Source organism: Drosophila arizonae, chromosome 4 (assembly GCF_054131065.1).
Source record: "Drosophila arizonae isolate 15081-1271.41 chromosome 4, UAZ_ARI_1.0, whole genome shotgun sequence".
Taxonomy (NCBI): Eukaryota; Metazoa; Arthropoda; class Insecta; order Diptera; family Drosophilidae; genus Drosophila; species Drosophila arizonae.
The window spans coordinates 4,499,310-4,522,287 of NC_142924.1; the positions used below are offsets into that span (position 1 = coordinate 4,499,310).

At 37.0% G+C, this 22,978-nt stretch overlaps 1 protein-coding gene and 1 long non-coding RNA gene across 8 annotated transcripts; both read right to left on the minus strand.

Annotated features, from left to right (window-relative positions):
- Positions 1–58: 58 nt before the first annotated feature.
- Positions 59–11,271, minus strand: ckd (cracked). 7 transcript variants are annotated; one of them, XM_089466782.1, is made up of 6 exons: positions 11,132–11,252; positions 10,357–10,597; positions 1,777–2,041; positions 1,255–1,415; positions 641–763; positions 59–577 (listed from the first exon to the last, which is right to left on the minus strand). In XM_089466782.1, exons 3-6 carry the CDS (start codon positions 1,838–1,840, stop codon positions 509–511), a joined length of 417 nt encoding a protein of 138 aa, XP_089322908.1. In that variant the 5' UTR covers positions 1,841–2,041; positions 10,357–10,597; positions 11,132–11,252; the 3' UTR covers positions 59–508. The 7 variants fall into 7 exon arrangements, with proteins under 7 accessions (XP_089322908.1, XP_089322906.1, XP_089322910.1 ...); XM_089466780.1 differs by having other exon boundaries at positions 10,357–10,613; XM_089466784.1 differs by having other exon boundaries at positions 10,357–10,514; positions 11,132–11,251.
- Positions 11,272–20,073: 8,802 nt separating this feature from the next.
- On the minus strand, positions 20,074–20,416 carry LOC149269018 (uncharacterized). The gene is made up of 2 exons (XR_016269677.1): positions 20,275–20,416; positions 20,074–20,194 (listed from the first exon to the last, which is right to left on the minus strand). It is a non-coding gene; the product is annotated as an uncharacterized LOC149269018 (long non-coding RNA).
- Positions 20,417–22,978: the final 2,562 nt, after the last annotated feature.

The following is a 22,978-nucleotide window of genomic DNA, read 5'->3' on the forward strand; positions in this document are numbered from 1 at the left end:
GTTATAAGTGCAAAACATTTTGTCAAATCGACGTAAATTGGTAAAAAGGAATATACAATTATTTGATTTGCGAGTATTTTATATATTTTACATTTCATGGACGCAATTTGAGCTTCATTTATTATTTGCTTTTTTTTTTCTTTTTTTTTCTATTTTGTTTATTCAACTTACAAACAATTACATTATTTGTAAACTATTTATTGACGACCTTCGCATTGCTGATAGTTGACGGCCTTCTATTTACATTATTTACACGATGCTCGGCGCTCGATGGCCCCAAGCTCGATTCTTCAAATTAGACTACATACAATTGTACACAAAACGTAACTCAACAAAATTGTCAACAAATCTCTTAAATTAGTTAACATGTTTATTCATATGGAAACATATTCTTTTCCATTGCGTCAATCCATTCCTTCCTATTCTTCTTCTTCTTCTTGCTAGATCCATTTAATTTAATTAGTGTTTTGCTCTTTCTCAAAGACAATAAATATTTAATTAATTGCATTCAATAGTCCTCATCGTCTTCATCTGGCGGATCTGTCGCATATGTCAACTCGTTCAGATAGAACCATTTCTGAAATGAATCAATTTTATAAATATCTTCGGTTTTATGATTGCTTAAGAGTCTAGAACTAACCGGCGATTCTGTGCAATTGAAATTGTAGTCCCAATCACATATTCTGTATTCCTGATTAAAGCTTGTCTCATTGGCGCACAAATGTGGTATTCGATTGCCCTCCTCGTCGCACATGTGAAATATCTGCAAATAAATGTAAAATATTAAAATATTATTAATTAGATATTGTAAATTAAATATCAATATTATATTTTATATTATTTCAAATTTTCTATCAACTTTTCTTTATAATATATTCTTAAGATATTTTTTTTTTTTTTTTTTTTTTTTTTTTTTTTATTAAAGCCATACGGGGTAGTTTAGTAACCCTATGGTTAGCATTTTAGACTGCTTTAAGGATGTTATCCATGCTTTAGGCCTTTATCGTCAAGACTGTGAATGGGGGATGGGGATAAGGGTATTTAACATGTTTAATTATAAATGAGAACACAATAGCTATGACCTGAAGACAAGCAGCTTATTAATATTTGTCTAATCTTAAGATATTTTCATTTATATCTCAGCTTACATTGCATTCAATATATTTTGTTGCCTACTTTTAGGCAGTTTCATAAAATCGTTTGAACTTTAAGCGTAAGCTCTTTTATTTGTCTGTCTCTTTCGCACTCACTCACCTGACAATTGTACTCCATGTCCGCATAGAAGCCCACCGAACGCCTTTTGCAATCGAACGAGAATGTTATATTATCTAAATTCGTCCATTCCTTCGTCTTGTGGTTTTGAAATACTGGACTGGCTGGTTCCTGGGCATCGATGGCGACCAGCAATATATGAGCTATATAGAAAAAATCGGTAGATGATGAGTCTGCTTATATATGTTTATATCTATCAATTATTTTTTCTGAATTTCTCAGAATTTCAATTCAGTCATCTATACATCAACATCTTCTCTATCGACTCTTTTCTCTTATAGGGTCTTTGCTCCGTTATAGTATATATCTTTCTACTTGCTCTTACTGCTCTTCACATACTTATTATGTGGCTCACGCGTGCCATCGATTCGGCCTCAAAGTAATCGTCTAATCAACGCGCTTAGCATTCAATTATTCTGCCAACTGGTGTCTCGATCCCTGCTCGTGTCTGCTCGTTGTCTCTTGTCGTGTTGTCTGCTCGATTATTGGGGCCATAGTACTCACCTAGTAAAACGCCGGAAAGCCATAAAATTCTATAACTGTAAACCATTTTTGTGGTGCTGCACATTTTGGCCAGTGTTTTGGTTTGGCTCGTTTCGCTGCTCTCGCTCTCTCAATCTCGATGTCCACTGCAATGCTTGCAAACGTCGTTGCGCTCTCTCTCTCACTCACACACACACACACAGGCTGACACACGTGCTACGCGTCCATTTAGCTGGCAGTTTTTCAATTAGGAAGCGTGGCTTTGTTTATGGCAGCTGGCACATGGCTAAAATGAAAAGTAAAAAAATCAAATAAGATAAACATTGATTTGTTGTGGCAACTGGAAACGACTGTTAATTGTTAATTGGCGCCCAACTTTGGCTTGAGCCAGCACACATAGACACATATACATACAAGCAAAAATTCATTAACTGCATTACAACATCTTCAACAGAGACGAAGTCGGCGACAGAGACAGAGACGGAAACGGCGACGGCGACGAAGGCAGCTTCCATCTCTATTTCTTTACATGGTCAAGCCAAACCCGCGATTTGTTTCTTTTTTTGGAATTGAGTCATCAAAAGTCGAGCCAAAATTTGAAGCTGCTGACATCATCATTGATCCGCACCCGCATAACAACAGGATATAGTTAGGTATATAGGTATATATATATATGTCTAGACACTGACCCACTTAGGGCTGTGCCAAACTGTCTGTCAATTCTATACATCAATCATTTGACAGCGAGTGTCAAATTAACACACAAACACACAAAGAAGCAGGAAAAGACAAAGGCACCGTTTGAAATGCCATTAAAAAACAATAATTCAATGGCAGATCCAATCAGAAAATAGAATTTATATATGCAAATTGATTTGATTTGATTTTTATTTTGTTTGTTTCTTTTTCTTTTTTTCGGGCGGCGCGAGTAAAAGAAAGAAACGACCTTGCTCACGTTTGTTGTTGCTGTTGTTGTTGTAGTTGTTATTGTCGTCTGGGCTAACTCCAATTAATGTGTCAAGCAGACTGGCAGGCAGGCAGGCAGGCAGGCAGTCAGGCAAACATGCAGCCACAGGTCGGCCTCCAGACGAACGACCCGATTGAGCGATTAGCCAGCCGCTGATTGCATTTTATATATGTACATATGTATATGTATTTCATTTTATTGCCCTGCGACGATCTTTCTCTTTTATTTCGCTGCATTCTTTTTGCCCAAAACAAATCCTTGACATTTTCTTGAAATTTATGTCTGGACATATACGACGATTAACATCGCGCTTAAGTCAGCCCGGTCGGCGCAGACAAATAATCGTAAATTGTTTTGCAACTCCCCCGCATTTCCAACTAATTTTGTCGGCCACGGGAACAGAGTTCCCAACAACAGCGACAACTCCAATCCCAACTCCAGCTCCAGCTCCAGCTCCAGCTCCAGAGACTGCCACAAAATGAATGATATGCAGATTTGTTGTTGTGCTTGCTCAACACTAAAGGTCAGGCAGACGAGTCAACTATGCCAGGCAGTCGCAGCAGAGGCAACAGCAGCTGCAGAGTTAAACAAAGAGGCGCCTGCAAGATGACACAGCAGCAGTCTGCGACCATTGGCTGTTTTGTCTTTCACCTTTTCCGTTGACCATGGCGCCTGACTCCCCGCTCAATTATGATCTTTACCCCCTGCACATGCCCCTGCCCCTGCCTGCTACGCAGCCAAACTGATGTAGCGATTGTCAGAGCCAAAGCTTTTAAGCGTGCGTTAAAATTTCCGCAAAAAATGCGCGTCTTATTATATGAAGAGTAGTACCAAGGAGTCTATTGAATATATGACTTGTTTGGCTACATAGGAAATGTTGTTTAAATTATATTATTATGCTATCAAATGTGGTCAAATATAGTTGTGATTATTTCAGTTGGACCACTCAATTAATAGTTGATGTTTATCGTAAATTTTCTTGTTTTGAAATTCACATAGCCATACGGCTGAAATGGAGTATACTGTTAGTGTTCAGTTCATATATGCATATAGCACAAATTTATGTATATACTAAAGATATTACTCTCAGAACCAGAATCTTTGTTTATTTTGGACTAACTTTATTAACACAGATGTGTTATTAATAGATAAGTTCTTAACACAGTTCCCACTAATGCAAAACCACTCTAAATAGTTGCAAAAGCAACTTAATGTTATGATAGCTACTATGGATAGCTTAATGAATTTTACGATCTAAGTGGCTCCTCAATTTGTATATTTATAACACAATGTCTTGCATGCGTTTGAGTCGATGTTTGGCTAAAAGATTATCTAGGACAATTAAACATTCTTAGCATTTCTTAGTGGACTTTACGATAGACTTAGTTGCTTAAGTTGGCAATTTGCCAAAGAATTCCCTAATCCAAAACGTTTTTGGCTCGATTCTTCGATTCACTTGCGGTTGATCCAGATAGGAGCCTAGCATTACAAACTTCAAGGTATGAAGATTCTATCTAAAGGTTATCGTCCCGGTATTCTTATTCTTATACTCTTTTTCTTATATTCTTCCTAGGCATTATCATCGTAGGCTCTCTTAAATTTTATAATCAGGGCTTATCGGCTGCTTCCTAAGGGCAGCTCTATCTGCGGAGCACTAGCACCTTAAATAATTATCCACTTGGTTATCCATTTAGTTGCAATTGACTTTTTCTCAGCACATTTCATATTCCAGGCATTCCCCTCTCTCTCTCCCTCCTTTTTCTAGGCCGCCCCCTCCAGAGCATTCACACTTTGTTATGCTAAGCATCGCCTAAGTTTTCTCTTAAATATTTTTCTTTTTTTTTTTTTCTTGGTTTTAATGTGCAGCGGCGTCACTTTTGACATTTTCTGACAAGCGTGAGAAGCGACTGCAAAAAAAAAAAAAAAACTACTCCAACAACAACAACACCAACAACAGCCATAAGTGAGCGAGGGGGTAAACCATCCATGACTGAGCCATCAATTTGCCTGGCTGCTTTGCTGCGTTGCGAGCGGTTCTCAACTTACATAAGATGCGAGTAAATCCCAAACATCAAACATAGCCATGTGCAAGACCTTGTTGATGTCTTATTTTGTTTTTTATATAGGGTTTTTGCATTCCAAGCGCATGCGCGACCTTTTTTTGGAAAGTTTATTTTGGATTTCTGTTGGTTCGGAAGTTTGCTGGCGTTGCTTTGCGAAACATCGCACTAATTTGTTAATTTTCGACGCGTAACCGAAGGCGCAATGTTTGATGGCATTTTTTCTTTGTTTTGGACTCTATAATTTATGCAAATTGCAAATTATTTCAAAAGCAACACTAACTACGACAAACTTTATTTATATGTAGAGATATATCCACAAATTTTTGTTTTTCATCAAAGAAAATGCAAGTGGAAAGCTGAGAAAAGTGTCGTTTTTATTGTTGTTGTTGTTGTTGTTGTTGTTATGTTTTCGGTGTCTCTGGTTGCAGCGGAAGCAGCACTAATTGGCGGAACTGCTCGCCAGCAACAACAACAACAGCAACGACAGCAACAATACAGGTGAAAAAAATTGAAAGAAAAGCAGAAAAAAAATGTTGAAACACCAGATGACGACACTTGAGACGACTTATGGCCGCCGCCCGCCCCGCGAACGGATACCGCACTTACATAAGTGCAAACATGGCTTAATCATCTCAAAGGCAGCAGCAGTTCAATTGATTAGGCCAAGCTGCAGTTGCAGTTGCAGCCGACGCAGCAGCAGCAGCAGCAGATGGTATTGAGCTGCATTTGTTGGCGCCGGCGTTGACACTTGGACTTTTGCACACATTTTTTAGCATCATTAGAGCGACAACAACAACAACAGCAGCAGCAGCAACGAGAGCTAAAATTTCATTTAATTGATCAACAGCAAGAAAACTTGTTAGCTGACCAGCTTGACCAGCAGCAAAGGCAGCGCCCGCCCCGCCACTGATTGGCCTTGAAAAAACGGTACGCAGAAATGCGCTTAATACGAAAAATCAATATCGAAAACACACACACACACACATACTCACACACCCAGTTGCTGGCTAGGCGGCAAAAAAAAAAAAAAAAAAAAAGTTGTTCACTCGCAAAAAACTAAAAAAAAGATGAAAATAAAAACCTGATCAAAATCGAATTCATACTAGCTGACAGCAAAAAGTAAATTTAAAATCAAATGAAACAGCTACACCAAAGCGCTAATAAAACATAAATTTTAAATACATACACATACATGCATATGTGTATATAAATAAATAAAAACACGATCTTAAGCAAATAAATATTGCACATATATGTATATATATTTATCGGAAAGCCCCGGGCGTGTCTAAATTAACTGATAGTCAGATTCCAGTAATCAATAAGAGTAAAAAAATGTGTATGTATATATTCATATACGTGTATCTCTATTCATTTATATATATATCATAAATGTTTGTTTTAGTTTCTTAATGAATCAATTAATAAAAATTAAATGTGCAAATTTTAATATCAAATAATGATACGAAATTCGTTTTAGGCAAACAAAAGGCAGCTAATACATGTTGCAAATTGAGGAAAATAAATAACGCAAATAACTAAAATAAATTGGAATGAGGAAAAAGTGAGACAATAAAATAAAAGCATTAAAATAAATCAATAAAAATAATAACTACATAAAAAAAATTGTTGAAAAATAAATGCAATTTTGAGCAAAATATATGATAGAATAAAAGTCAAAAGTCAAATTAAAAAAAATAAATAAATTCATTAATAACTCCAAAAAAAAAAAAAAAAAACATATATAAATTTTTTTATTAAAAAAAAATATTGAAAATATAATAAAAAAAAATATATATATATGTAAATATATATAAAATAATAAAAACTTCAAAACTAAGATATACACAACAACAAAATGAGCATTGAGTTCACTAGCCAAAACTGATTTAAAAAGTAAGAAACAAAATACAATAAATATACATATATAATAGGATATACATATATATTCATTTGATAATACCTGTATTGTCACTTTGTCTTATACATTGATTACAATCAACGCCTACAAATTAAGCCGCGTATTCATCAAGACTTCCTCACTTCCTCAGCTTTGCTTTTATTTATATTTTTTATATTTATTTATTTGTTAGCTAAAACTCGATTTATTTAATTTTTTGATTTTTTTTTTTTTTTTTTTTTTTTTTTGCTGGCTGTTAACATTTTGGAGCTTGTCCGCTTGAAAGGCCGTTCAAAACTAATAATTCATTAGGCTGCCATTAAACGCAGCCACATCAGGCATCAATCGCTGACTTAAATGCCATTAACAAAAGGCAGCAAAGACAGCTGCAAATCGGCTACCGATGCGAGCGAGCGAGTGATTTGCTGACCAACAGCATTTTCGATCCGGCGGACAATGAAGCATTAACATATATCAGCTATTCGTACATGTATGTTATATATACATATATATATATATTCGAATATTCGGTACAAGGGCAACAAACAACGAGCAGAAGTTCAGTTATCTGTGCAGATGCTCATCTGCTCATCAGGTGCATATATTTATATATATATATATATATATATATATATATATACATATAGATTTGATTAACATTACCTTGCTCAATTTGCTACGGTAACAGCCCATCGAAGCTTTGATTGATCGCCTTGATTGAGCGCTCCTTGTCCAACAAACGTTGGAAACAAAACAGCAATAATGCCAAATTATCAAATATCAAAATTAATACTCATGCGAATTTGGCCAAGTGCCGAGTGCCGAGTGCCAACTGAAGTGGCGATTAGGCTGCCCCAGCGATAGATGATCAAACATTTTTATGCCGTTATAATATTCTATGGAGTATTACAATGTGTTGAACTATAATGACATATGGAGGACGCCTTTCAACAATAAAGTTCATGTTTGAAATCTGAAGAGTGTTAATATATATCGACGACTTTAAAAGTTATCGATTATTGGAATTATCGATGTCTAGGCTTCATGTAATGTATTTACTATATATTATAGCATATTAAGATCTATTTAAATATCTTAAGCCTTCGATGTATATATAACGACGCCTGTCATCTGTTAACAAGAGCTCATTAAGATTAAACCTCTGGCTAATAAAATTTAACTTTACACTAATCTATATGTAAAATCTATTAATAAGCTTACATTATTTACGATATATTCTTTTATACAGAATATAAAACAATAAAAAACACGCATACATAAGAATAAAATCTTATTGTTGTAGATCTTTTGGGTATAGAATATTTGAATTTTTGCCCAACTGTGTGCTAAATCGTCTCTAGACTAATATAAATAAATAGATTTGCACCCATAATTTGTTATTCAGATATTTATAACTATTTGATCGGCTATCTTGGTTTGTTAGTGAACCGGTTGGCATCCCTGTTTTCAAATGCTAGCCGAGTTCAAGGCTCGCCACGTGGCGTATACGTGATGTGCCGGGCTGTTGGCCAAATGGCTAATAGCACACACATTGCGATTGCCTTTTCACACAATTAAGCATCAGTAACAGTCGCAGCAGCAACAGCAGCAACAGCAGCAGCAGCAGCAGCCGTAACTACAATTACAACATTAACTAACTGCCTTGTAATGTGGCAGCAATAAATTTTATGTAAATCGTTTTTGCTGTAAGCCATTTTTATTTTTATTGCGGCTAAAGAAGAAAACGGTGCATGGTTAAACAATGCAAATGAATTGCATACAACATGATGTGCAAGCTCACACACACACGCACACACGAAGATATATACACTTACACACTCATACACATGCGAAGCGAGTTCGTTAAGTTGGTTTGGCTTAAAGATTTTCCAAGAATGCGCCAGCCGAGCAGCTGCAGAAGCGGGTGGCTCTGCTATGCCAGTCAAGTGTCTTTGCTCACACACACTCTCACGCTCACACACACACACTATAATAACAACAACAAGGGGCAACAAGTTTTTTCGCTGGCACTTTGAAAATTTATCGATTGCAGCCACACGCTGCTTACTATTGCAACTTTGTATTCATGAATAAAATATTTGCCACATCTCACATAATTGTTTTTAATAAGTTTCTATTTAAGCAAGCTATAAATAAGCTGCGGAACGTAATCGATAAGTAGTAATTTATATAAGTATACGAAATTGTATTTTATAATTTAATGTGAATAAAAATAAACAATAATAAAAAAATATATATTATGCATATGAATACACAACTGTATAACGGCATTAACAGCTATTTTAGATGTGTATTAAATACAAGTATATGAACGTGGATTTTATATAGCAAAATTATTAATAATTTTTAATAATAATCATTTTTTAATAATTTTTAATAGTATATTTATAGATATACATTTTTGCTGTCATTTCATTTAATTTCAATTTAATAATATATTTGACATTCAAAAGCTTTTAACAGTTCCTGTGTGGTCTCTGATATATCACAATAATATCCTCCTACAATAAACAATTTCCGATTCATATCTAAGAAGCCGTCAGCTTAAGCCGATTTAAGTATCGAGCAATACTTTGACAATTCCAATTGCCAGTTTCAAATGAGAAAATAAAAACTGGAATTATAATCAGATCAGCAATTCCAATTGGCGTCCAATAAGCAGATAATTTCAGTCCATTTATACTAGAATTAAATGCTATTTAAAAACATGAAAGCACTTCCAGGAACATTTCTTGACATTTGTTTGCCTGCTAATAGCCACGAAACTGAAAATAACATGTTTGACAAAAGAAATACAGATAAAAAATCAACCACGAACTGATAAATTGTTGACAAAACAAAAATTAAGCAAGCAGTCGAGCACTACCGACTGCATAATACTCATTCACTTAACGTGCCCGACTGATATGGGATGTAAAGAGTCACTGAATTTGGAGTTTCTAGCTCTAGAATATATAGTTTAAACCTATTTTCCTTGACCTCCAATGGGCGTGGTTATAATTTTTTATTTTGGACTGCCAAACAGAGCATATATATCAAATTTCAGGTCTGTAGCAATTCAAGAAGCATATCTGACTTACCGGAAACTACATTTTCTAATAAGCCATGCCCCTAGTGGACAGATCGAAAAAATCATGACAATTTAATTCGTGGGTATACATGAATATATCAGAATTTTAAGTCTCTAGCTTCAAGTCGGACAATGTCAAAAACCAATATACTCATTTCACTTTGACGAGTGAGCATTAAAAACTGAAACAGTAAAGCTGTCTGTCTCGTCTGGTAGCTAAAGCTTCGATCTATTGTGTTTGCATTCTTGAGTGAATGGCGAAGCTTAAGCCAATTGCAGTTGGCAAGTGGCTAGAGAGTTTGCTGTCAAATTAAGGCCAATGCTTTCTCGTATCAAAAACGGAATTGCTGGCCTCGTCAGCTGGCGTTGCTGGTGCTGGTGCTGGCCGCTGCCATTTGCGATTAGGCATTGAATATGTTAATAGCAGGCAGCACAGCGCTGAGCACCGCCATCGATACATCATTAAGCGTGACAAAAATTGCATAACGCATGCCCAGCCAGTCAAATGTGGAGCAGCACTTTATGTAAGCGCGCTGCAAATGCAGCTGCGCTAACTGAAGCAGAGGAAGATCGTACCTACCAGGTTGAGCAGGGCCAAGGAAAGTGTTGCGATGTTGCCCGTAACGTAAATAACACAATTTTGATGGCAGCTGCTGCAGAGTTTTTTTTCTTGGTTTTGCTTTTTGTTTACTTTGATTTGAATCGCATTTGCATTTGGTGTAAAAAGCGTGCGATCTGCTGATATTTAACACAATTACGTTTTATTACATAAATCAACTTTTTGCTTGTGATTTCTTTTATTTATAACTATAATTTTTGCACTGGAAAAACTATTTGCTGTTGTTTCATCGACAATTGTTGTTGGCGTTATTTCGCCACCAAGCAACAACAACAACAACAACAATAATAATAGTAACAATTTTTTTTTATTATAAAAATATTGCTCTTTCTTCACACGCACAGCAGCAGCAGAAGAAGGCGAAAAGCAATACCAATACCAAGCCAAACAAGAGCAATTTAATGCTCAAAGCTCACACAGATACAAACGCACACACACACAGGCACAGATGCAGAGCGAGCGATTGAGCGCGCGCGCGTATCCGTCAGATACAAAATTCGTTATAAGACAAAGCAACAACCGTTCGCTAGCGCGCACGTCGCACGAATAAAATGCGAAGACCAGAAAACGCAAAGTCAAGCCAAACACTTGACGAAATTCAACTTTAGCTTTGGCTTTGCAAAGACACACACACACACACACACACACAAAATACCGACACAAAGACACACGCAAAGTCACAAAAACAATATGTTTCAAAAATATTTATAATTTCTTTGCTTGGCTCGAAACGAACTTGTTGTTATTGCTGTTGTTGGCCAAATGCATTTGTAACTCAACTCGACACGAATTTGGCACTTGGTTAGCTAGCGATTCGCGTCTGAAAACGTTGGCAAAGTCTGCGCTCAACTGGTTCGTCGGCCGTCGCTCAAATTGGTTTTATATGCACGCGCTCAGCTGAGGCTCGATTCGGACTCGGATTCAGACTCGGATTCGGATTCGCTTACAGCTTCCCCAGCTGCCGTCAGTTGGCCATCTGCAGCTTAAACTATGTGTCTTCGGCTTTAGCACGAGCGCGACAAAGAAAACCAAAAAAAGACCAAAATTGAGGTAGGTTTGGCGCGCCGTGAATGAATCTGCAGACGGCGCTGCCAACTCGACTCGACTTGCATATCAAAATAGAGCGAAAAAAGAAATCAAGCGCAGACATCAAATCTCATTCATAAAGTTGAGATTGCAAGCTGCATAAGCCGCTGCACTTCAGAAAAATTATGGTTAGTTGATAAAAAGAAAACTGAACAAGTTTTTGGCTGAAAATAATGCTTAAGTTTAACATTTAAGGAATCGTTATCTTTTCTTATTCATTAGATTCCGCATCAGTTTAGCGAACAATAAATTTAGCTAGTTTGGTGTGATTGTGACGTATTTTCAGCTAATGCTCTCCTCCTCGATTCTCAAAAATTCAAGTGAGGGCTAGAGGTTTTCATGTTGTTTATTTTACGTAAACTACATATGTAAACTACGTAAGTTACGTAAATTACTTAAGTTACGTAAATTACTTAAGTTACGTAAATTACGTAAACTACGTAAGTTACGCAAGTTACGTAAACTACGCAATTACGTAAGTTACGTAAACTACGTAAGTTACGCAAGTTACGTAAACTACGCAATTACGTAAGTTACGTAAACTACGTAAGTTACGTAAATTACTTAAGTTACGTAAATTACGTAAACTACGTAAGTTACGCAAGTTACGTAAACTACGTAAGTTACGTAAATTACATAAACTACGCAAATACGTAAATTACGTAAACTACGCAATAACGTCAACTACGCAATTACGTAAACTACGTAAATGCGTAAATTACGTAAACTAAGTAATTGCGTACATTACGTAAACTAAGTAAATGCGTAAATTACGTAAACTACGTAAATGCGTAAACTACGTAAGTTGCGTAAACTACGTTACGTTGCGTATTTTACGTGTGATATATCTTTTACGTATGCTAGGGGTGTTTTGTGTATTACGTAAACAAAGTATGTAAATATTTTTCATAATGTATATATGCCGTAGCCGTACGTATGCTGCTACATATGTTAAATATGTTATCGTATCGTTAATACCGCATCGTTAATATCAATAATATCCATTATACTAAACGTATCAAACTTATATAAAGTAATATCATGCTTGTAACGCGTGGAGCATATGAAATGTAAATACGTCAGGGCAGCCGAGTCATGAGGGTTTTTTTATTTAGGCTTACCAATTTCTATAAAATACCCTGGTAAACCACTTTCAATATGGTTTGGGGCATAAAGTATACGTATCACCTACTTGTTTAGAGCCGCTGTCCTGTTTTCAGCTTCGATCAGAACTTACCGCGCTTGTTTAATTAACATAATTAAATATAAATACGAGCAGAGGCACAACAACAGCAAATATAACAATTTGCATAAAAACAGCTTTTTAATTTTATTATAAAATCAGAAATCAAATGTTGCTGTTAGATTTGAGAGTTGTTGTTAAGCGCTTGTTGAAATTGCTCAAATCGACATTAGGTTCATCATCAAACACGTCCGATTGTTGAAGAATCCGTTTGTTCTGTTTGTTTTTTTTTTTAATTTTTTCCCCTCCCTCTCTATCTGTCTCTCTCCTCTCTCTCGCCAACTCTATGAGAATTGAATACTGGGCTGTGACTGGAACTGAATCGGCTGTCCATCCGTTTGCTCGCCCGCTCAACTGGTTGCTGAATCTCAGGCTAGTCATAAGATCTGGTCATTTGAATGCCAAAGGCATTCGCTTTTGCTCTTTTCACATTTGGCTAAGATATTTTGTGTAGCACTAAAAAGCAATTTATGATGAGAGCCTCACTGCCAGAAATTAAAAATTTATGACCATAGATGATGGCGAGAAAGACCAACAGCAATAATAACAGCAGCAACAACAACAACAACAACCGCAGTAGCCATTGGCTTCGCAAAACTTAAATGTCAAACTAATTTAAACAAGACGCTCCATAAAAACTGGATTAATTAAGGTGGCAGCCGTTTGCTGACGTGTTGCGATTGATAGCAAAAGCCCAAGCTGAAACTAAAAGCCAACACATAACTCATACACACGCACACACACACACACACATAGAGTTAATGAAGGGTAGCTGTCTGTCCGGGGTCTATTGATAGAGTTATGATAGATTGGCCAATTGACTGGATTGTCTGATTGTGCGATTGTTCGTTTGTCTGCAGTAAATTAACACGCTTAATTCGAATACGACAATTGCTTATATAATTTATGCAAATATCTATTTTAATTAACAGGGCGTATGCGCAATCTCTTTTCTTGTTATTACACTTATTTCAATTAACTTCGAGTACCTCAGCTAGAGAGCTCTAGTGCTCTCTCGCTCTGGCAAAAGGAAAGGTGTTGACCTTGTCGCACACGCAGCGAAACAGACAGGCAGACAGACACGCACACACACACACTTACATAGCTGGGCGTCGCACTTGTTTACCTTCCAAAAAAAAGAGCAGAAAACAAGTAAGTGTGCTCTAGGCGGAACTGGCCGACTAGGAGATGCCCTGAGCTCTAAAAAGAGCTCATATTCATAGAAGTCTAAGCGGAATCAGCTCGTTGGACTGCTCTTCTTAATATATATATATATATACTTTATAGCGCTTGCCACGTCTGCTTCTGCCTGTTACATAGCTTATCACAAAACCATTATACCCTGATTTCCATTTCTCGATGGTATAAAAATTCCAATTGCATTTGGCTGAAATGAAGAGCCCTTCACACAGAATTGAAATGCTTGAGCAAAAGTGAAAGCCAACCGTCAGCTGCTGCTCTATCTCTCTCTCTCTCTCTGCCTCTCACTCCCTCTCACTCCCTCTCACTCTCTTTAATTCCTGCTAATTTATGCCTGCACATTTCAAGTTCAAGGGCATTTTTGCTTGTGATTCGCTTAAAGCTTTTGGCATTTACTTTCATAAACCCATATATTTATAAAAATATGGATATATATATATATATATTCATCTCATATGTCAGCGGATTGTTGTTGTTGCTGCAACACACACGAAATATGTCCATAATTACGCGCTTGTTAATCGATTTTTAAGTTGTTCCCCCTCAAACTTGCGGTTATACAACAACAACAATAACAAGAAAAAAAAACGATTTTTTAACACCTTGCGGACAATGGAAATCGCTTTTGTTGTTGCTATGATTATGAATGTTGTTGTTGTTGTTGCAGTTGTTGCTGTTACAGTTGTTTATAGCATTGGCATTTTGGGGCGCGCACTCGTAAAATGTATTCAAACAAAACAAAACAAAAACAAAAAAACAAAAAAACATTTTAAGCATATGCCGTTCAAATCGATATCGAAGTCGATCGGAAAGTCTATAAAAATATCAAGTTTTTTGAATACAGCAAGTATTTTGTATATATATATATATTTTTTTTAAAGCCGTTGCCGAGCCACAAACACACACGTGCATATATACTATATATATGTATATTTATACTAACTACATGCTAGTATCTAGAGCATGAAATTCAACTAGACTTGGACTGGACGTGGTAGCAAGTGTTGGCTAGTTGGCTAGTTGATTGGCCAAGCGACTTCAGCCTACAAAAAAAAAAAAAAAAAAAAAAAAAAAAAAACAAGTAAGAAAGCTCTAGTCGAGACTGCTCGACTACGAGATCCCCTGAACCCTTGGAGCAATAGATATTTCAATAATTTTTCGCGACTTTTAGCTTACACAAGAAACACGCACACACACACACAGACAGGCACGTACGCACACACAGGCACACATACACACACACGCATACAGACACACATACACAAACACACACGCATACTCACACAAACGCATACACACACACACATACACACACATACACAAACACATACACACACAAGCACCCACGCATAAACACGCATGGGCTGCAGTGTACGCTTACTATGAGAACTTAATTGTTTAATAACTTTTTTTATGGACGTACGATCTTCATGAAACTTTCAGATTATGATTATAACATGAATATGCATGTAATTGCCAAAGCACAAGTCTCTAGTATTTGAAATACGCTTTTTACAAAAGTGAGGGTGAGGGGGTGAATTTAAGGGTGGGGAGTTAATTTTAACAAAAACCGAAATTGTATAAATTGCATATAAGTATACATTAAAAATTTGGAGACTCTAGCAATAAAGGTGTAGAAGATATAATTTTATAACTGGGTTTCGATAAGGTTTTTTATCGATAAAAAAAGATCGGGATGAGTTATCGATTTTTAATGATAAACTTGATATGCGCGCTGTAATTACGCACATTTTAAAAAAAATTTGAAGTCTCTAGCTCTTATATCTTCTGAAATCGACGCGTTCATACATACGGACAGACGGACAGACGGACAGACGGACGGACGGACAGACGGACAGACGGACAGACGGACAGACGGACAGACAGACGGACAGGGCCAAATCAACTCAGCTCGTCGCCCTGATCAAGAATATATATACTTTGTGGGGTCTGCCACGCCTCCTTCTGCCTGTTACATACATTTCAACAAAACCATTATACCCTGATTTCCCATTGAAAATGGGTTCAGGGTATAACAATTGGCTAACCCAGAACTAAATATATTAAAAAAGAAAAATAAAAAATAAAAATATATTTAGAGTTGTATATATTTCTTGACTAAATAATACCCTACCTACTCATACCACTATATGCCTCCATACATCATAGGTAAGTAATAGATAAACCCGTCAGAAATATTCTTAGCTCAAGAATTTTGAGTTTTAATTAGCTTATAGTCGCTTCAATAATTACAGGGTATACGCTGTTGTTCACTCTTAAGCAGCTTTAATATTTACCAATTCAATATTAATTGGGCACACCCTTTGCTGCATTTGTCTATAATTACAGGGTATATACTAACAAAATTGGCGATTGTAATTTTCTGCAGCGTGGCTAAGTAAGCAATAACAGTAATCCAAAAATCCACCTTGCAGGGTTTTTGTAGCGCTTTGTTTTACAACTTCAAGAATTTCGTCAAGTTCTTGAAATTCTTGAAATAAACAAGTAAGAAAGCTCTAGTCGAGACTACTCGACTACGAGATCCCCTGAACCCTTGGAGTAATAGCTATTTCAATAATTTTTCGCGACTTTCAGCTTACACAAGAAACACGCACACACACACACACACACACACACACACACACACACACACACACACGCACGCACACACGGGCATACATACACACACATACACACACACACACACATACACAAACAATTACATACATATACACACACAAGCATATACACGCATGGGCGGCAGTGTGCGCTTACTATGAGAACTTAATTGTTTAATAACTTTTTTTATGGACGTACGATCTTCATGAAACGTTCAGATTATGATTATAACATGAATATGCATGTAATTGCCAAAGCACAAGTCTCTAGTATTTGAAATACGCTTTTTACAAAAGTGAGGGTGAGGGGGTGAATTTAAGGGTGGGGGGTAAATTTTAACAAAAACCGAAATTGTATAAATTGCATATAAGCATACATTAAAAATTTGGAGACTCTAGCAATAAAGGTGTAGAAGATATAATTTTATAACTGGTTTTCGATAAGGTTTTTTATCGATAAAAAAAGATCGGGATGAGTTATCGAATTTTAATGATAAACTTGATATGCGCGCTGTAATTACGGACATTTTAAAAAAAATTTGAAGTCTCTAGCTCTTATATCTTCTGAAATCGACGCGTTCATACATACGGACAGACGGACAGACGGACAGACGGACAGACGGACAGACGGACAGACAGACGGACAGGGCCAAATCAACTCAGCTCGTCACCCTGATCAAGAATATATATACTTTGTGGGGTCTGCCACGCCTCCTTCTCCCTGTTACATACATTTCAACAAAACCATTATACCCTGATTTCCCATTGAAAATGGGTTCAGGGTATAAAAAACAATTGGCTAAGCCAAAGATAAATATATTAAAAAATAAAAACTAAAAATATATTTAGAGTTGTATATATTTCTTGACTAAATAATACCCTACCTACTCATACCACTATATGCCTCCATACATCATAGGTAAGTAATAGATAAACCTGTCAGAAATATTCTTAGCTCAAGACTTTTGAGTTTTAATTAGCTTATAGTCGCTTCAATAATTACAGGGTATACGCTGTTGTTCACTCTTAAGCAGCTTTAATATTTACCAATTCAATATTAATTGGGCACACCCTTTGCTGCATTTGTCTATAATTACAGGGTATATACTAACAAAATTGGCGAATGTAATTTTCTGCAGCGTGGCTAAGTAAGCAATAACAGTAATCCAAAAATCCACCTTGCAGGGTTTTTGTAGCGCTTTGTTTTACAATTTCAAGAATTTCGTCAAGTTCTTGAAATTCTTGAAATAAAATATATATACTTTTTAAATAATATGTATACTTTATTAAATAATTTGAAAATATTTGTTAAAACTCCTTTTTTTAATTTTTTTATTGTTCACTATATTGTTTACTCAAACTATTAATTTTTTTTAAATTTTAAAATATTTTTTAATGATATAGAACTGTGTTTACTCTTATAAAACATTAATAAAAACAATATAAAAATTAAATTTTTTTGTTTGCTTTTTTTTTTTTTGTTGGCCAAGTTCTTAGTGGTCTTAAAGCTTAAGGAATAACAACTTCAAAAAAGTTATTAATGCTACACTGTAATTAAGCATTCTATACAAGCAATCTTCGCTATTAGCCAAATTTGTCTTCATTTAACTAAGAAATATTAGAGCTTGTTTAGCTGCAACATTTTTGATTCATCATTTTTAATGCGATATTCATGTAAAAAATTTGCAATTCGCTGCTTTCAAATGCAGTAGAATTCATTGTTGTTGTTTCAGCTTGTTGTTGTTTGTTGTTGTTGGTGTTAAAGTTTTCAAACAATGCCAATTGGATTTGATTTCAGGTCCGCACAACTGCAACTGCAGCAGCAGCAGCAGCTTCAAGCCAATTACTCAATTCGCATTTGCAGCCAATTGCAGTTTAAAGTTGAAGTTGAAGTTGCATTTGCGAAGTGATTGGCGCTGCCACCGCCCCAACTCTGCCACGCCCCGCCCTCCATTGCCTCTCCACAGCACAAATTACTCGAGTAAGACTAATTTTGATCATATAGATACACACACACACATATATATATATATATACGTACATTCAACTGCAGCTCACGTGCAGACATGCCTATAGCTTAGGCTGGCTGCCGCTAGAGGGCGCCGCTGCTTGTCAGCAGCTTCGTCGCCTGCATCGCGTTCGTTGCTTAAGTCTTTCGTTTCGCTCGACACTAAATTGTTGCACTAAAGTGTTTGCTGCTGCTGCTGTTGCTTTTGTTGTTGCCTTTGTTGTTGTTTGTCGCTTGTCGAGTTTGTTTTGGTTTTATTTTTTTTGTAGTATTGGGTTTTGGGTTTTGCTTTGCTAGTTGGGTCAGGTTGCAGATTCGAAAGTGGGTCAATTTATTACTGCAATGCATTTTTTTTTCTCTCTCTCTTTGGTTCACTCTCAGTTGCTCAGCTTTGTAGGCCAGTTTTTTTCTCTTTGCTGCTGTTTGTATGCTGTCTGAAAATTAATTAACAGGTGGGCGTGGCTTGTGTGGAGCTGTCAATTTGCCTACAAATTAAATCACATTTGTCTCATTTTGTTTAGCTTAGGCTGAACTTTAATGACTCGGGTCGAAGGTCAAAGCAAGAGGAAAATGAAATAACCAATATGTGGGCAGATGACGAGCTGAGCTGCACAACGGCTTACATAAGCCGTGAAGGCAGATGCAATAGCTGAACTGCAACCGTTGGAAAAGGCAAAGTTTGAATGCCGGAGCTATAAAATACGAATGGCCAACTGTTTGGCCATTAGGCTGAGACATCGCGACTGTTATTTTGGCTTTATTTTGGCTAATGTCTTTCGGTTTTTCGGGTTTATGTGTGAGAAAACTTCAAGCCGACAAAACGCATTGGCCATTGAGGTTTTTTTATGTCTGCCGATTGCAAATAAACCAAAGCACAGTCGCGCTGCCATTGTGGGAGTTGCTGCAGCTGAATCGGCAGCTTCGCTCGTTAATCTTCGCTTCGGCTGCAACTGAATTAACTAAATGCATTTTATTGTTGCTAAAAAAAAAAAAAAAAATACATGCACTGCTTGCCGAAAGCAGTGCGTAAGCATCCATATAGCAGTCAGCAAATGCGCGTGTGACGAGCAGCGCGTGCTATTCCGTTTAGGTTGGCAGTTCCTTATTGCACTGCTTGGCAGTGCTAGCCAAACTCGAAAAAAGCTCATTGATACAACACCGATCCGCATTTGCAAAGAAATACGTTAGGTTTTCAACTCTCATTATCTACGTAAGCAATATTGAATAAAAAAATTATTTATTTTCATTTAGTTATGATGTGTTAAACAGTAATCAGGCACAGACATACCCAGCAATTCCTTTTAATTTAATAATCGTCATCAAAAAAATACATTTGTTTATTTCTCTTTATCTACAAACACAGACAAATTGCCAGCCGTTTGTTTCTAAATATTCCTAGCTTTGCCGCTTGGCTGACGACGACAATTATCTCGGTAATCCAACGCTCTCTGCTGAGCTCAACCAAAACCAGAAAAAATAGCATTTGGTTTTCTATTCCCAATCAAAACAGCAATATAATCAAATATCGTTAAAGTGCTTTTATTGGCATAGACATTTATATTTGTATGTATAAATAAATAAATAAACATTATTCCAGTGTGTAAACAGTTACAGTTAGCGTCGCTCCAAATATCGACAGTTGGGCTGCGAATGGGAAAAAAGTAGAAGACAAGATTAGAACGCCATGGCGTTCGTTTCGCATACATACATATGTATATACTTACGTACGTAGACACATGTTTGCCGTTCTTTATCAATACATATGCATACGTACATTTACGGTTCTCTTATCCACATTTTATTATATCCTTCTCTTTCTGCTCGTCGTCACAGTTATCAGCTCGATGTTTCGCTATTACGGTAATCGGCAGTTCATTTTAATATGTGCTCTCTGCTGTTTGACCCCTTGCTACACCTAACCTCTCATAGGCTATGTCTGATCTTATATCAAATGCACAGACAAAGCCTAGTAGAGGCTAGATTTATAAGGAAATGCACCGCAAAAAGAAAATGAAACAAATTATAACGACTTTGCTCTCAATGCTTTCCATGTTGTTTCCGTTTTCCTCTTCTCGGTCTCGGATATTGGCGAAATGTTAGCGTGGGCCGAGCTGAGTAACAGAAAATAAACCACATTCGCCGCTTTCTTCTGGTTTTATTTTTGTTCGCGTTTCAATTTATTAAGTTGTTGCTTCGTGCTTTGCGTACGCTCGTTACATGTATTTCAGCTTTTTAATTTTTTTTGTTCAATATATATTAAAAGTCACGGGCCAACGAGCTCATTTCACTCATTGCTTTCATTACTTTCACTTTTCTCGCATTTTCGTCAAGTAGCGAATTAATTGCAAATACAAAATATAACGCCAAATACAGCGGCGAAAATTTCATGCGAACGAACCGAGTGCCAATTCGCGAATGATCAAACGCAAAGAGACTGTAGAAGAGCGAATGAAATAAGTATGCGCCCAGCAAACGTCAAACTAGAATAGCAGCAATAAATTCATATGTGGATATTTATACATGTGTATGCGTGTGTGTTTGTGTTTAAATGTATATATTTATGCGGCCTGTTACTGTGACTGCATTTTAAAGTTCAAGTTCAATGTGACGCTCGCTGCTGCTCAATCCCGCTGCCCGCTGATTGCGACGCATTAGAATTCTTGCTCTGCTCTCCAATAGTCGCTCGTCGCACACACCCACACAAACGTCATGACAAAGTGCACGTACATTCACGCGAATCGATCCGATCGTCGTCGTGTCGTTTCGTTTCGGCCTTTTTTTTTCTAGTCGCTTTCTATTTTGCAAAGCGCGCTGTTGGCACGAAGTTGTAACTTGTTGCTCTCTCGTTGTCGCTGGAAGCTCTCATCTTTCAGGTACCTGCACTCTCATACGTCATAGACAAAACTAACGCTAGTTTCTCTCCGCTGCCATTATTGTTCGCTCTGGTGATGTAGTTGTTATTGCTGTGGAGGCAGAAGTAATCCATGTCAGTAGAACACGAACACTTTCGATTTTTTTTGTTTGCGCGTCGCGTGGCGGCTGATGGACGTGCGCCTATTTTTTTGGTACTTTTTTATTTTCTCTTTTTTTATCGTGTGCTTTAGTGCGCTGAATCGAATTGGATTAACAATTTTTTTTTCGCATGTATCGTTCACTCTATTGAGGCAACGCCTTTTTCACAAGAATTTTTTTTTATTATGTGCACTTTTTCATAATAAACAGCTCTCGACTTCTACAACGATCATGACACTCGAACAGTTTTAGTTTTAATAAACTCGAGTACGAAGCGAGTTTAAGCTTTTATACTCTCCACTGGCGTCGACGTTCAATGGCGGCGCACGCAGCGTTGCAGAAAAAAGTTGAATTCCGCATGCGTGTGTTTATGTGTGTATACATATATCTGTCTCCGTGTGTGTGCGCGATCGCTGCTTTCGTATATGCTTCATTTTATTATTTTGTTGACTTTTTATATTCGAATTCTTGGCCAGCGAAATACATACAGAAACGAAACGACGACGGAATGAACATTTTGCATCTTTCGATCGTCGTTTATATTGGCAATGGCGATGGCTCTGCCGGCGTCGCGACTGCGTCGCTGTCGCTGTTGCTGCTGCTACTGCTGCTGCACACACGCACACACTCGCACACATATTAATATGAGTTACTTGAGCATCATTTTGTTTTGTATTTCGGGTTGCCGTTTTTCACTTCGCTTTTTTTCGGCCAATTGTTTTGCTTCATTTTTTTGGGCGATTTCACACACACATACACACTCATAAGCATTGATATCTGTTCTTTCTGCAGCCTGCGTCGCCCACTCTCCCAGCCATAGGCCCCGTTGCCAGACGTGTCGTTGTCGCTTCTGCTACTCTTCTCTTTTCTTCTCTTTCTCTTTTTCTCTTGCTGCTTGTATTTTGTTCTGGTTGCTGTTATTTTTTTTTTTTGCTTTGCATGGGTGTTGTCGCTGACTTTTTCTAAGGGCGCAAATTAAGTTCGACTCATTAAACCGGTCGACTCTTAAGCCAGCATCTGAAACTTAAGCGAAAAGTTGTAGTTCATCAAGGAACAAACACTAACAATAAGAAATTTCCTGCTGTTTTGGTCAGTCGCCAAGTTATTGACCGACTTAGCTGTAACTTGAGCATATGAAACTTAATTCGGTTTGGGCATTGGAGAGAATTATCAACCAGCAAGGCGCCAGATGACATCCCAAATCTCCGCTACTTTACTTGCTGGAACTGTAACGGTATTTTGGCCATTGTAACTGTTGTTCAAGCTTGTTATGAAGAAGTAGGTACGATGATATTACATATTTACATGTACTTGAGCCTTTATTCTGTATTATTATTTATGTATGTACATGTATGCTAAAAACGTTGATAAATCAACTTGAACTCTATGCACGCGCTGCATTTGATTAAGCACAAT

Excerpts from the sequence above, each read along its gene's own strand:
- ckd (XM_018007558.2), bottom strand. The coding sequence starts at position 1,840 with ATGTGCAGCACCACAAAAATGGTTTACAGTTATAGAATTTTATGGCTT. Across the intron at positions 1,416-1,776 it reads GCTTTCCGGCGTTTTACTAG|CTCATATATTGCTGGTCGCC; the intron begins GTGAGTACTATG and ends TTTTCTATATAG. Across the intron at positions 764-1,254 it reads ACATGGAGTACAATTGTCAG|ATATTTCACATGTGCGACGA; the intron begins GTGAGTGAGTGC and ends ATTTATTTGCAG.